Genomic DNA, 16,697 nt, shown 5'->3' with positions numbered 1-16,697 from the left:
CGTGCCAGGCGACTACACAGGCAGGCGCGTGGCGCCCCTCGACCACTTGTTCATTCGAATGAACGGCTAGCGTGTGGTACTTAACGCGCGGCCGCGAGCGAGTGACGTAGGCCTTATCGAGTGAAACAAGAAGATTAAGATTTAGTTTTCTAAAAATGCCTTTTTTAACCCAATCGTGTTAATAACTTATGTAAAAATGCATGGTGAATTTATCAATGAAGTCATTCATAATTTCTCCATGCACAATTGCAGCTAGTACATTAAGACATTGACGCACAAATCAGGTACATACTTGAAAATTCATTAATTTTAACAATTACCAAATTAGAAGATATAATTGAATGAAAAATATTACATAAAAATGTCATGTCATCGGAAAGAAGCACAATAAATATTTACTAAATTTTTCTTTCAAGTTCCATAATATTTTCGTATGAATAGCCCCCAAATACAAAAATAGGAGATACGAAAAGAGCGAATATATATTGTATTCGCTCCAGGAGTCTCACCGCTTTTCTCGGAGCCCTACACGGATGTATTGGATGTGACAGTTGCTGTCAACGAACGAAATAAATGTTTGCTTTATTTGCTTTTTGAAAATCTTCATTATTTTATCAGAAATATCAAGTGTAACGACCATTGAAATAATTTATTTACCCATGACTCAGGAACAAAAATCTGTGCTCATCACACAAATAAATGCCCTTACCGGGATTCGAACCCAGGACCGCGGCTTAGCAGGCAGGGTCACTATCGACTGAGCCTAGTGGCGTGCACAGAGTTTTGAGACAGGGTAGACAAAAATAAGTAAAAGCAATTAACTTACCAAAAATGCTGCTGCATGCATAGGTATTGATTTCGTTGTAAAGTGGGTTAATTATGACGTGGTGATTAACCACCTTAAATATCCGAAAACGGGTTGATTTTTTGAACAAACTCCAATTTTTTTAAATGAAAAAAAGCTTTGAAAAAATATTGTTTAACACACACCACAGTACAACTTTCACAGCTTAAATCTTCAATTATATTGTTAATTATTCCTATTTAAACACTTTTTTTATTCGCCGACACACGTTATCACATCGACACAACAAAACGATTTAAACAATGGCGGGCCGGATGCATAAAAACTGTAACTGTAAACTAATGTAAACAAACCTGCCCTATGAACCTGCCCAACTAAGGTAATCGACAAAAAAAATAGTTTCGTATTTGCTCTCATTGCCATAAGTAATGCTAATTTTTAAAGTGGTCGCATAATCTTCGAAACTCGGAACTATTCGGGAACCTTCGGGCGTCGTAGTCGCGTCAAGGATTTATTTTAGAGTAGGTATTAGACAATGTCTTAGGCCTTTGTTTGTGTGCGTTACTTTTAACAATGTGTGCATGTCTTTATAGGAACTCACACAACACTCTATTAAGCGTAACTACAGAGCTCTACGCACGCACACAATTAACGTTTTAGACCGAAATGTTTACTGTCTTTGCCGTGAAAGGCACGTAGCGGAGCTAGTGTCATCGTTCGCAAACTAGTTTAGGTTTAGTGAAGTACTTAGGGTCCGACTGAAAACCAGCGTTGCAGTAAAAAATTACTGCAACATTATGCTGAGTCGCGCCCCTTTTTAATATCCATGTTTGACCTAATTATTTTAATTTTAACATTGTAACATCGTGAAATTTGTGATATTAAATAAAGCCATTCTATGTCTATGTCTATGTCTATGATTTTATTCTGAGTGCAAGAAACTAAGGTTTCCCTTCAGTATTACTTGTATGCTCGTGAACGGTGAAAACATCAGTGTTTTTATAATAATATGTTGTATTTGTTTATTACTTGTAGTTGGTCTTGTTATTGTATTAGGTAAGTTTTCTATGTCGTGTGCAGCTAATGCCGCCCCTACTATCTCACCCGCGGAGCCATTTATACCGTGTCCACAATGCCCACAAGGCAAGCTTTTCAAAGGACAACATGGACTAAACGTTCACATCGGCAAGATCCACAACAACCGAGCAGCCGTGTGTACGCCAACCAACCCAACCCCAACGCCTGGTACCCCTATTACACCTCAAATTCAGCAACAACCCTTTTCTGAAATCCTTGGCAACTTAAAACATTCCATTCCCATTATAAAACGTATTCCGCGGGGCGCGCGTAGCCTTATAGCTCAAAAACTCGCCACTGACGTAAAAGCTGCTGTAAGTCAAAATTCTCCGGAATCATGGGAGCATCTTTTAACATTTCCGTACAGAGTCCTATATGTAAAAGCTGATGTGCAAAGGAGTGTATCATTAACATCGAGACTAAAGCAAAATTGTGTTCTTCCCCACGATATTACTAATCTATCCAGACCAGCCTTTAAACAAAGTCAGTCATTCCGTCGTCACGTCGAAACAAAAATTGGAGAAGGCAATATAAAAGGCGCCGCACGCCTCCTATTTTCCAATGACGCTATCGCCCCTGACACTCCCGACACTTTTGCAGCCCTATTAAGTAAACACCCGTCCCCCGATATCAATGCCAAACTACCCGATCCTCCCGGCCTTTCTGATCCTTGCCTCCAGGTAACACCCGAGGAGATTCAGGCAGCAGTTAGTTCTTTCCCTAATGGTTCGGCAGGTGGTCTTGACGGTCTGTCGCCCCAACATCTTAAGGATCTACTTGGTCACTGCTGTGGCGAAGTCGCTGAGGCCCTTTTAAAAGAACTAACATTTTTGGTTAATCACATGTTACAGGGAAAAGTTAACCCTGATGTCACTGGCATCTTATACGGAGCCAACCTGTGTGCGCTTGCTAAGAAGGATGGTGGAATTAGGCCCATTGCGGTAGGTACAACCTATCGCCGCCTGGCGGCCAAAACCTGCTGCAGAGCTGTGTCAGATACACTGCGGACGTACTTTCAACCTCTTCAGTTAGGATTCGGCTCAAAAGGCGGGTGTGAAGCAGCGGTACATTCCTTACGTGCTTTTACTGTAAGTGGGGAAGGCGAGGTCGTACTAAAGGTAGATGTACGAAATGCCTTCAACTCAGTCGATCGAGGCGCCTTGCTGACACAGGTCAAAGACAAAATTCCTGAACTCTATAATTTTATTTGGCAGTGTTATCGATACCCCTCCAAGTTACTCTTCAAAAATAACCTCATATCCTCCGCCGTAGGATGTCAGCAAGGCGACCCCCTCGGCCCAGCGCTTTTTAGTCTGGTCATCCAACCGATTATCAAGCGCTTAAATTCAAAGTTTAATGTTTGGTATCTCGACGATGGTACCCTGGGTGGCAAAGTCGACGAAGTTTTAAAAGATCTCGAAACTCTTACAAAAGAATTTTCATAAATAGGTTTAACTCTAAATTTTTCAAAGTGTGAACTATTTTTTTTAGATAATTTCCAAAAAGATTCGACAATTCCTATGTTCCAAGATTTCGCACCTGATATCAAAATTTTAGATTCAAGCTCACTTTTTCTATTAGGCTCACCTATCTTCGACGACGCGCTCCCAGGGTACATCAATGATAAACATCAACATTTTAGTTTCTTTTCGGACCGCTTACTCCAAATTAACCCTCACATGGCCTATACTATTATAAAATTTTGCTTATTCGTCCCAAAATTTTCGTATGCCCTTCGATGCTGTCAACTTTGGAAATTTCCCCACCTTTTGGCCAAGCTAGATGAAATTATAAAAAATACTTTGTCTTCTGTTATAAACATTCATTTTGACAGCCGCCAATGGACCCAAGCCACATTGCCCATTATACACGGTGGTATTGGGATCCGCCAAATCTCTAGTTTAGCATTACTCGCCTTCCTTTCTTCTGGTTACAGTATCCAAAATTTATGTTGCAAAATTCTAAAAATTAACCCTGACCATTTCGATTTACCTTTTTTGACAGAAGCCCTGGATTGCTGGAAGGCTGCGTGCCCCAACAAAGACCCGCCCGAGATGCGCCATTCGCAGCATCAATGGGACGAGCCGCTCTGCATGCTAGTACGTGATAATCTCTATGAAACGGCCACTAGCCCTGCAGAACGAGCTCGTCTCCTTGCTGGTGCAAAGTGGGAATCCGGCGCATGGCTGCAGGCACTCCCTTCCAGCAATATTGGTACCCTGCTTACCAGCAGCACCTTTAGGCTCGCTGTATCGCTGCGCTTGGGGGCGGCATGCGTGACGCCACACCGTTGCCATTGCGGCGTTGAAGTGTCCAAGTTTGGAACCCACGGCCTATCTTGCACCAAGAGTGCCGGCCGCACGGCACGCCACGCAAGCCTTAACGACATACTGCGTCGAGCCCTGGTCTCCGCCGGAGCGCCGTCCGTTCTAGAACCTACGGGTCTAGCGCGTGACGACGGAAAGAGACCAGACGGCATGACGCTGGTTCCTTGGAAGCTGGGTCGACCCCTAGTCTGGGATGCCACGTGCGTGGACACCGTCGCACCTTCCCATCTTCCAGGGACCTCGGTTAGGGCTGGCGCTGCTGCTGATGCGGCCGAGCATCTTAAGCGGCGCAAATATGCAGCCATCGACGCCGGCTACATATTTGAGCCCTTTGGCGTAGAGACGCTTGGGCCGTGGGGTCAAGGCGCATACGGCATTTTTAAGGAGCTGGCTAAACGTCTTATAGACGCGTCGGGTGACCGGAAGGCTGGGGCTTACCTTGCCCAGCGCATTGGCATTGCCGTTCAGCGCGGCAATGCTGCCAGCCTTCTGGGCACCCTACCGGTCGGCTCAAATTTAGACACAATTTTTTATTTGTAGGGTTTAATTTCATAGGTAGTTTTAGTTTAGTTATAGTTTTATTTATAAGTTCATAGTTAAGCTTTTTTTTGTATTAGTTTTAGTTTAGTTTTGTAATAAACATGGCCTACAGCATTAAATGACGTATTCGCTAAGTATCATCATTACAATTACGTTTACTTTGCGAATTTATCAAACTAGTTAAGTATGTAGTTAAATATATGCTGTTACTTACAAATAATATATTTTTCACTACACCAACTGGTAAAGATCAATTTTGCTATTCGAAAACGGATATCAAAATTGCATTTTATCCACAAGAAGGCAAAGTAATTTCATACAAATTTTAACTTGATGCCTTGATCTGGCTGGTAGAATTTACCTACAAATAGGTAATATCTACATTTGTTTTACAAAGGGGCAAAGTTGTAATTTAACCGCACGTGCCAATATTGGTACCCGAGCAAGCGAAAGATTCCAATATTGAACTGCGAGCATAGCGAGTCTTTCAGAATGTGGAATCTTGACCGTCCCGAGGGTTTCAAGGCACGTATGTTTTAAACATTTTTATATTAAAGGAAAAATTGGAAAAATTTACGCTTCCGGCGGGACTTGAACCCGCATCCTTTTTGCAATCCGTGCAATGCTCTTAACCAATTGAGCTACGGAAGCCACGCCGGACATCGCAAATCTTTCCATGCCTTTCCTTATGTACACACGTCTTGGGGTGACGTCTAGCGCCATCTACCGACAGACTATTACGTCTTGTAACGGCACTGGAGTCTCAAGTTATATATACGTATCTTTTAAACAAACTTTGCCACCAAGTGAAACACGACATTTTTCACCACACCAACACGAACAAAATACTATCAAACTAATCAAATCCATCAATTTATTCAAAATTTATTATTTAAACTCTACCAGCCAGCTTAAGACATCAAGTTAAAATTTGTATGAAATTACTTTGGACCCTTGTGAATAAATTGCAATTTTGCTATCTGTTTTCGAAGAACAAAGTAAGCCTTTACCAGTTGGTGTGGTGAAATATTTATTTGTTATACAAGGGTGCAAACTGCAAAGTTGTTTTTTAACGCCGAGTATGCAATTGAAAAACGAGCAAGTGAAAGGAATCTATAGTTGAACCACGAGCGAAGCGAGTGGTTCGAGAATAGAATCCTGAACTTGGCGAGTAAATAGTTAAATACATTTGCACCCGTGTGTAACTCAAAACTTTTCCCCTCACTATAGCGAGGAAAGTACAACGAAAAAAACGCGTTTTCCCCTCACTAGCTCGGAAACACGTGTTTTGTCCTTTAATACCAGCGGGTAAAAACGCATTTTATCCACTAGTGGGTAAAGTAATTTGACCTTGAATATAATCAAATTAACTGCTTTAAAATTGATAAAAGTAGGTGAATCTACTAAAAAAGATGATTTACCACCTGTGGAACTACTGGAAGCAGTGATAAACGCATTTTTTTGCGTTGTAGTTTCCTCGCTATAGTGAGGCGAAAAGTTTTGTGTTACACTCGGGTGCAAATATATTTTACTTCTCGTGTGTTGAAAAACTCGCAAGTTCAGGATTCTATTCTCGAACCACTCGCTTCGCTCGTGGTTCAACTATAGAATCCTTTCACTTGCTCGTTTTTCAATTCCACACTCGGCGTTAAAATACAACTTTGCCCCCTTGTATAACAAATAACTATTATCACTGCTTCCAGTAGTTCTACAGGTGGTAAATCATCGTTATCACTAGATTCGCCCAATTTAATTAATTTTAAAGCAGAAAATTTGACAATATTTATGGTCATATTACTTTATCCACTAGTAGACAAAATGCGTTTTTACCCGCTGGCATTGAAGGATAAAACATGTGCTTCCGAGCTAGTGAGGGAAAAAACATTTACTGCCGAATGAGTGAGTGTCAAACACGTGTAAATACCACGACATACATAATAAAAGGTTAACGACCTCTCACGTGTTTTTGTTCACAGTTTTTAATACGCAATTAATAGCACCAGGGTACCTAGCCAACGTCACCATCGTTCAAGATAATATCGTTATCGTATGCTCTCCCTATCGCTCTTAGGTAGTAGCGCGACAGAATCAGGGGATCGATTTTTGAATTTCAAACGCATGAATTTGCCGTTCGAAAGTCTGTGGAAAACGACGTACAGGGGCCCGTTTCTCGAAAGGTACACAGGTAGGCCTTGTATTACAAGTGTGTTTCCATGGAAACCCATACGATTTGACCTTTCGAGAAACGGGCCCCAGGTGTAGTGCGAAAACGGTTTCCTTCGGAAACGTTCGTATTTGTCATGCTAGTTCAGTCAATGTCAGTACATCTTGTATTGACACTGACTGAAATAGCATGACACGTTCGTACGTTTCCGTAACAATTGGAAGGCAAATCTTTTCGCACTACATCTGTTATGCTATTTTTGAAAAGGGACGACTAGTATTTTAAAACTCGTGGTAATGACCACTCGTTTTCGATTATGTTAGTAGAATTTAAATCGCTAGTTGTTGTTGTTGTATGTCCTAAGGCACCCCATAGGTGCATAGGGCCTCCACAAGATCCTTCCACGCCTTTCTATCTTGAGCCACCGCCTTGGCCTCGTTCCAGCTCAGTCCATATTCCCTCAGCTCGTTCTCAACGCTCCGCCTCCAGGTGTGTACGGGGCGTTTGCGGGCCCGCTTTCCGCGGCCACCACTCAAACGCGATACTGGCGCTGTTGGTAGCTCCTCTTGGAAGGGTTTGACCGATCCATCTCTATTTCCGCAGAGCCACTTCCTGGGCGATCGGAGGTTGTCGGCACATACTCCACAGATCCTCATTTCTTATAGTTTTCGGCCAGAAGATACTGAGGATCGACCGGAGGGACTTATTGACAAACACTTGTAGTTTGTGCGTTAGCCCCTTCGCCTTCGCTTAGCGTTGGGAAATCGCTAGTAGTGGAGTTATTATTGAACGAATTTCACGAAATCGAATGGCCGAGATTCAAAAATCGGCCCCCAGACTGCTTGTCGATCGCACGTATCGTCAACGATTGTCACTTCGGCTAGGCCGGCTGAGATCTTTTTTTAGGGTTCCGTAGTCAACTTTTGAACCATATGTTTAAAAAACATGAAAAAAATCACAAAAGTAGAACTTTATAAAGACTTTCTAGGAAAATTGTTTTGAACTTGATAGGTTTAGTAGTTTCTGAGCAAAATACGGAAAACTACGGAACCCTACACTGAGCGTGGCCCGACACGCTCTTGGCCGGTTTTTTTTATCTTATCTTAGTTTAAGCACAGTATAATAAAGAGTACTATCGTACAGTGTAGCCACTCCCGCTCCCCGCTGAAAGTGGCGCCCACCCCCTCTCTCGGTTACCTCACAGTTACCGCCTGTCAAAAACGCGAACAGTCGACCTGATATTTCACTCATACAAGAATAGTACGCGTTCACCTACACTAGCTTAGACTGTGTGCTGGCTAGGAACGGGCCTCTTTCATATATTTGATCGCCAGTGTCCGAGGTGTAGTTTAAGGCCTGAGTGCACGCTAATATTGGGCGTGCAGCGTGCATGTCAAACAATTGAAGCTCATACAAGTGTCCTGAGTGGACGCTCGCCCGCTCCGCCGAACGCCACTCATGGCTCAGCCACGACATTGGGCTAAGCGCGACAGCGGTGAGCGGCGGCCATACATTGGAGCGAGACACAGCGATGGGACATTTCATTCGCACGTATGGCTGCCGCTTAGGTTGTCTATTGTTTGCCCGACAGTCATTTAACATAATATTCATTTGCCCGAATCTAACTTGCCTGAATTTCATTTGCCCGAATGATTTGTTTACCATAAAAATCATATGACATACTCGTTGTTTATCCGAATATTACCTTCCATAATCATACAATGCCATACTATTTGTTAGCCATATTATTAAGTGCAATAATATGGTTTCATAGAATATTCAAACGCCATAAGCAATTATTGCCATATTAATTGTTGCCCATATTATTACCTAACCTAACCTATTTTCTGATAGCAGTTTCATTTTCCAGGGGTCACAGTTCTAACCTAACCTAACCTACTTTTCCAGCAGTTTCATTCTCCAGGGAGTCACAGTTCTAACCTAACCTAACCTACTTTCTGATAGCAGTTTCATTTTTTAGGGGGTCACAGTTCTAACCTAACCTAACCTACTGTCTGATAGTATTTTCATTTTCCGGGGGGTCACAGTTCTAACCTAACCTAACCTACTTTTCAAGCAGTTTCCTTTTCCAGAGGTTCACAGTTCTAACCCAACCTAACCTACTTTCTGATAGCAGTTTCATTCTCTAGTCCTTCTAGTACCTATTATAGTAGTTTTCGATTCTGCCAAAGCACATTATGGAAATTGACTTTTCTGGACGCTAATTTGTATGACAAATGATGATATGGAATGTGGTAATTACGGATTTCGATGATTCTGACAAATGACATTATGGAAACTGACTTTATGGGAAACAAAGTTTCTGGCACTAGATTAATATAGTAAACAATGATTATGGCATAAGATGTTATGAGAAACAATATTATGATTGTTGAATAGGATGGCAAATAAAATTATGGCAAATGAAATTCTGGCAAATGGGGGTATCCCTGCCGCTTACCGCTCTCGCCCTAAGACCAATGTCGTGGCTGGGCCGTCAGGCCCCGTAGCCGAATGACTTTTCCGGGCCGTTTGTTTTCAAAGTTGTCCACCCCACTTTCTTCTAACATTTACGCGATTAATACTCAGACTCGCAAGGTCTTTCGATTCTGATAGGAGAAAAAAAAATGTCCCAAGATTTCCATAAATTTTTTCGAACCTTCCATTCCGTTATTTCCGTTACCGCCTTACAAAATGTATGAAAAAATGGTAACGGAACGGGAAAAAAAACTTGGGACATTTTTTCCCCCGTTAGAATTGAAAGAACTCGCGATACTGAGTGGAAACCACATAAAAATTTCCAAATTCAAAAAAGTGGCTGCTATAACGCCGCAGAAATGTAGTGGGCATTAGGGTGGAGCGAAAAAACACTTTTCTGGAATTAGCAAACCTAATAGTTATCAATCAATGCCCCTTAGTCTATGAAGCCTTTGTGCAAATTTTCAGCTTTTTAAATCAACATCTTCTGCCTCCGCATTAGGGTTGAAATTTTGAAAATCTCATACAAACTTAAAAATTCAACTTTCAGATAAAAAAAAAAATTCGACTGTATTATGTTTAGTATATGTTATTGATACATATCATTATGAGAAACTACAAAAAGTTGCGAAAATAGCGTCAAGAATGGCCAAAGTTTGTCTAGTTTCAGTACATTCGCCAAAATAGCCGCTAAAATACTGAAAATTGGCGATTTTTAACGCTATTTTCGCAATTTTTGGTAGTTTCTTGTAATAATATGTATCAATAATGTATACTGAACATAATACTGCCGAAAAACATTTTTTATCTAAAAGTTGAATTTTTGGGTTTGTATGAGATTTTCAAAATTTCAAACCTAGTGCGGAGGCAGAAGATGTTAATTTAAAAAGCTGAAAATTTGCACAAAGGCTTCATAGACTAAGGGGCATTGATTGATAACTATTAGGTTTGCTAATTCCAGAAAAGTGTTTTTTCGCTCCACCCTAGTGGGCATGGGGGTAAATGGGCGGGGCGGCCTTTGAGGATTGATTTGCTAAGTGTTGATATATAAACTCTTAGATTCTCTTGGGTCTGAGCGGTCTATATGATGATTTCGTCGTCCGTACTTATTTACTTTTTTAAACAAATGTTAATAAGTAATAGGTGAAATCAAACTTTACGCCAGTTTAGTTTAGAATACATGATTATCTTATTTTAAATATGATGTGATAATAAATTAAGAATGTTTTTTTCAACACAGGTTATTATTAATAAGAATTGGGCAATATTATCAAAAATTGTGTATTATACATTTAAGTCTCGCCGACGCGATTTGGCGCCGAGGTCTCACTCAAAAATCACCCGAGTTTAAATCCATGAAGGTTGTTTTTGTCTAGCAGATTTAGATCCTAGGGGTTGATTGTTAAATAAATAAACTATCAATTATCTTAATTAAACTTCAAATATACAGTTCGTGGTGGTCTATTATCAGAAACTCATTAGTGGTAAGATTAAAATAAATGTAGGTAATATGTTTTACGTGATATTAGTGTAAATCCATTGTGTAATATAAACTAGTTTTGTGAAATTAGTATAGATTTAAACTTATAAGGTAAGGGCATTTATTTGTGTGATTAGCACAGATATTTGTCCCTGAGTCATGGATGGTTTCTAAATATGTATATAATTAAGTATAGTAAGTAAACTCGGTAGAAGTGGATCGAGCATTTATAGCTCAAAAAAATTGCGTACGAACGATTTACGGCAAAAATCGAAAAGAGCCATGTCGATCTGTATTTGCTGAATCGAAACTTAAACTTCCAAGTCTGTACATATATGAGTCAGCTGTATTTGTAAAACAAAATTTAGAACTCTTTCCGCCATTTAATAACTTGATGAATAGAGCACTCAGACAATACCAAATGGCAGTACCACCATGTAAGCTAAAAATAAGAAGAAAAAGTGCATACTATATGTGTATAAGAATTTTCAATCACATTCCCGCCGCTATTAAGACGCTTTCCGATGCCGAGTTTCAGAACAAGTTTAAAAACATTATGTAATGCATGCTTCTACACGATTGACGAATATTTTAATTATAAGTTTTAGTTGATAACATTTGAAATTCACATCCTTTGACATTCAATACTAAGTATAAATTTATGATTTAAATATAATTGTAACGATAACATGCATGCCTTTCAACATTTATTATATAGCACTAAGCATTCGGTGTTTTTAGTCTAATATTCTTAGTTTGTAAGGAAGACATTGCATGTACGCAATTAATATTCACATACATAGCTTGACATGTAGTGAACATGGAAATTTTCACATGCCCTGTGGCAGAGCATATTAAGGATCTCCAATGTAAACACTTTATAACATCTACTGTAACGCACCATATGTTCTTGTGAATAAACTTTCATTCATTCATTTATTCATTCATTCATTCATTTATATCGTCACCTAGCACCCATAGGCTTAGAGGCATAGGCTTTAGGCTTTGCTTAGTTTGGGGCAAAGAGGATGGAGTATTACTGAGAGAATTACTGTCAAAGTAAAATGTGTAATCACAGTGCACAGGCTGCCACCACTTAAAACTTAAAATCAGTTAAAACTTAGTTTTGCCACAGGCTTAAAACTTTTGAACCTCAGTTTTGACAATTTGGCCCATATTCTTAGCTTGATATGTGATAAAATATCAAATATCAATATTAGCGCCATCTAGCCGAGCGTCCCCAAAAGGTGTATCGCCATCTAGGTCACCGTACCTTTTTCTGTATGGTTTTGAGGTACGTTTTTTTCTTTAGACTTTATCTGTCTATACGGTGTTACATATGTCTTTGTTGGTGCTAGGTTGATCTGTGTAAGATGTCCCCATGTCCCCCAATATTAATGTTTTTTTTATCGGTTTAATATCGACCCTTATATGTCTCGTAGATATTTGCGAATTTTGAACGACACACATTTAATGAAAGGCGATCATCGATTATGTTCAGCGCAGCGTTTTAGCCCACTAGTTTTCGATTCAACGGATAATACTTATACTAAAACCGGCCAAGAGCGTGTCGGGCCACGCTCAGTGTAGGGTTCCGTAGTTTTCGCTATTTTTCTCAAAAACTACTGAACCTATCAAGTTTAGCGATGAAAAAAGCCGGAAAATTCCCGGTTTTTTTCCATTTCACTTGTTTTTTTCAGAAATTTATAGAAAGAAACCGCGAAACTTTCGGCTCGTATTTTTCGGAAAAAAACGATTTAAACCGAAAAAAACGAATTGAAAAAAACCGAATGCAGTTTTCAATTTAAAAATTTCAGTTAAAAAGTATTTACTTGACTTTTTAAAGGTTTTGAAACCTTTACACATTGCTTTTTACTACTGACGGGTATTTGATGGCTGAATTCGCCGAGTATGCAGAGAGCAAAAGAAGGCTTTTGGGCAAATGAAGTTATTTGGCGGCCTGTCATGAACATAACCCCACTGAGTTGGTGGAAAGGGTTATGTTCTACCAAACTACTGTCAAATATTGCGGTTAGATTGCTCAGTATTCCTCCATCGTCCGCCGCAGCTGAGAGAAATTGGTCATTGTTTGGACGGACACCAGAGACAGAAATCGGCTATTGCCAAAGCATCTTAATCTAGACAAGCGGTAGCGTGTCAAGCCAAGTTCAAGTAACAGGGGCCTTACCATGATCTCTTAACGCGATTCAGTTTAGGACCTAAACTGAACTGCGTCGCTATTTCCTACCACGACATTGTTATTGCGATCCAATTTCGACCGAGCGAGCGATAAGCGTCCCAGCCGTTTCATTCACTCATCTCAAGTGTATTTCGTACCATGACATGCCACTTGAGCCTAAACTGAATCGCAGGAATGTCAAATTTAGCGATTCATAAAAAGTTACTCATTTACCGCATTATTCTGAATCGCTTTGTTGTAACACTAGCGATACTAAATAGTTTTGTGTTTTTTATAAGGAGCAGGAGATGGAAAATATAACTAAAGCTAGTTTCATCACCTGATTAATTTATTATTTTGGTTTTTCGATCCTTACCGATTCGATAATAAAATATAAAGTTTTATGATTTTGTTTAGTAATATTTACGGACCAACTATTCCAACTAACTACACGTTTTTACATTTTTAGAGTGCCCTATGATCTCGCAACTTTCGCAAAAACGCAAATCAAAAGGAGCGAAAAAAGTCTAATCCTTTTTTAGTCGATATGCAAGGAGTCATGTTAACACTTGCGACAAACTATGCCTAGGATGGCTAAGGAATCAACTAGGTCTAGCATAACTTAGCGATATACTTTAAATTTAGACACGAGTGAGCTACCTACAAATGGTCACTACTTGTAGAATATCTCGTATCTCGTAAAACGCAGTAAGTCTATATGCATTTCATACATACTTACTACAATTTTCTTTTCATTGACAGATGAAGATGCAAGTTTTTTAAAGTAGTGACGAAATACTAATGACTTCCGTAATTGTTAAAATATTATCCAAATAAGTACTGCAAGTTCTATAGCCGAGCACAGCACTTCAAATACATAAACAAAAACTTTATTATTAATTACCTACTTACTAGTCAAGGGCGCGACGTTCTAAATATAACCTTTAACGAACTGTCCTTATATTGTTTTTCATTTATACATATTTTTGCTCAAAAAGATAAGAAATCTTACAAAAAACATTGCAATTATTATGATTTTTACATTTAAATGTAAAATTCATAATAGTTGCAATTATAAGGACAAAATTAAATTAAAAATTAGTAAGTTAACTACAAATCGTTCCTGGTTTTCGAACGATCAAGCGTCACAAGGGGAAAACGAGATAGATTTATACGATTACTATAGCGTCGTCCTTTTCTTGTCAAAACGATTCAGTTGCGGACCGGAGACAATCTCGGTCTTTCATTCACTTGTACGCGGTTCAGTTTCGACTCTGAACATTGGAGATCATGGTAGCAAATTGAGACGCCCAGTTTAGGCACCTAAACTGAACTGCTCTGCGTTTGAATCGTTTTTAAAAAGATCGTGGTAAGGCTGCAGAACTGGCGAGCAGCACCGTGTGTTATATTACACGAACCATTTGGAGCCACTTTTGACCCCCTCATAACTCAAAAACTATTTTACATAAACGTGTCAAATTTGGCTCATATATTGAGACATGCGAGATAGACATATTAATTAATAAGCGTTCTCTAGTGGTTGTTCACTTCGACGAAAAAAGTCGTCGAAGTGAACAACCAAGGCATTTACCATATTATTGAACTTGGCTCTCATTTCACATTTACGTTTTTGATGGGATAAATTAATCTTTATTCGGGCGAATTTGCACCTACAAACGGACTACACCGACCACATGGAAGAAGAAATAACTGAAGTATAGAGTAAGATGATGAGAGTGACAGTGATTTGAGTGACTAAATAAATACTTATTTTAATAATGTGCTCGTTTTATTCCTAAAAAACCCGAAAAAAACCGAAAAAAACGAAAATTTCATAAACTCCTGAAAAAAACATTTGTTTTTTTCCGGTTTTTTCAACGCTAATCAAGTTCAAAACAATTTTCCTAGAAAGTCTTTAGAAAGTTCTACTTTTGTGATTTTTTTCATATTTTTTAAACATATGGTTCAAAAGTTAGAGGAGGGGGGGGGGGGGGGGGGCATACACTTGTTTTTCCTTTAGGAGCGATTATTTACGAAAATATTAATATTATCAAATAAATTAATAGTTTAAAAAACACTATAAAACACGCTTTTATAAATGCACGTAAAAGCCAAAAATAAATTATGGATCGTTCAAGTTGTCTCTATTTGTGAGCTGAAGTTTAAAAACTATGTGCTTTTAATTATAATATTTGATTGTAAAAGCGTGGGGCGCTGGAACAGGAAAGACTTTTTGTATAACCACAGAATATATAAGTATAACTTGCTGATAAATCAAATTATGCTATGTTACGGGAAGGAGGTTACACAGATTGACGCGCTAACTGGAGTTGCAGCATGACTAGTAGGTTCTACATTAAACAGTCAAATCAATTAAAAGTCAGTGTTCAAATTAGGTACCAGTTTGTCGAACTCAGACAAAATATGCGCTAGTAGCGAGGAGAGTCGACAGTCACCGACACTTAGAACGCCGCTTTTTTCCGGTAATCAAAGTACAAAAGGGGAAAGTGTCTACAGTGACAGGATGCAGAGTTCTTGTTCGTGGACGAGATATCTTTGGTTCTCTTTGGTAACCCTTAGGCGGCATATGTAAACGTTATGTTCTTATGCAACTTCATTCGCCAGGAAGTTCGAATTAGTATTTGTTTACAAGAAAGTCTTTACTGTTCCAGCGCCCCACGCTTTTACAATCAAATATTATAATTAAAAGCACATAGTTTTTAAACTTCAGCTCACAAATAGAGACAACTTGAACGATCCATAATTTATTTTTGGCTTTTACGTGCATTTATAAAAGCGTGTTTTATAGTGTTTTTTAAACTATTAATTTATTTTATACTTTTTAGTCATTAACACTTTCGCTACCAAGAACCCGACTGTCGGGCACACCGCTCGTAGAAGCGTAGCCGATTACATGGGTTTCCCCGTATGTAGCGAAAATGTCGTAGCGCCGCGTAGAAGCCCGGTTTCGAAAGTGTTAATAATGAAATAAATACCTTTTAACATTTATACATAAAATTATTTCAAGTAGGCGGATTTTACATGCCATTTGTGGCTTAACGTGTACTTATTGCTAATTGCTACTTAATAATAACTAGCGGCTACCTTCTTATTACGGTATTATCATAAAAATGTTTATACCTAATAAGTTATCCGTAAAAGATAGACAATATAGACATGTGCCATCGCGGACTTTTTGAAGACATTAGAGAGACATACTTTCGCCATACATTGTTTTGAAGCTCTCAGCTAGTGGGATTTTGTTTGACTCGATTAGAAAATATTGTCACATTTCAACTAATTCAAACAAAATTTAAGTATTTCTTTTTTGCCGAGCCCCCTTTATTTGCACTTAAGGGTCACAGGAAAACCATTACCCAACTTATTTTAAATACAACGTTGATCTTTATTTTATGCGGGGGCTTTGCCCCCGAACCCCCCTTTGTTTGCTCTGAAAGGTCACAAGAAAACGCTAACCCAACTTATTTTAAATACTACGTTAATTTTTCTTTTATGCGGGGGCTTCGCCCCCGAGCCCCCTTTTCGTTACTCTTAAGGGTAACAAGAAAACCCTAACCCAACTTATTTTAAATACAACGTTTATCTTTCTTTTATGCGGGGGGCTTCGCCCCCCGAGCCCCCCTTTG

The 16,697-nt window shown here is 39.2% G+C and overlaps 1 protein-coding gene across 1 annotated transcript in view; it reads right to left on the bottom strand.

Moving 5' to 3' along the window:
* LOC125237091 (proton-coupled amino acid transporter-like protein pathetic) overlaps positions 1–1,295 on the bottom strand; it is a 34,709-nt gene extending 33,414 nt beyond the window's left edge. The window contains exon 1 of the mRNA XM_048144046.1: positions 827–1,295. Coding sequence (XP_048000003.1) covers positions 827–847 — 21 coding nt within the window. The 5' untranslated portion in view covers positions 848–1,295. The remainder of the gene's footprint in view (positions 1–826) is intronic.
* Positions 1,296–16,697: the final 15,402 nt, after the last annotated feature.

Source organism: Leguminivora glycinivorella, chromosome 20 (genome assembly GCF_023078275.1).
Source record: "Leguminivora glycinivorella isolate SPB_JAAS2020 chromosome 20, LegGlyc_1.1, whole genome shotgun sequence".
In the NCBI taxonomy this organism is placed as follows: domain Eukaryota; kingdom Metazoa; phylum Arthropoda; class Insecta; order Lepidoptera; family Tortricidae; genus Leguminivora; species Leguminivora glycinivorella.
Note: the sequence above shows the minus strand (reverse complement) of the source record. Positions and strands in the feature narration are given on the sequence as shown.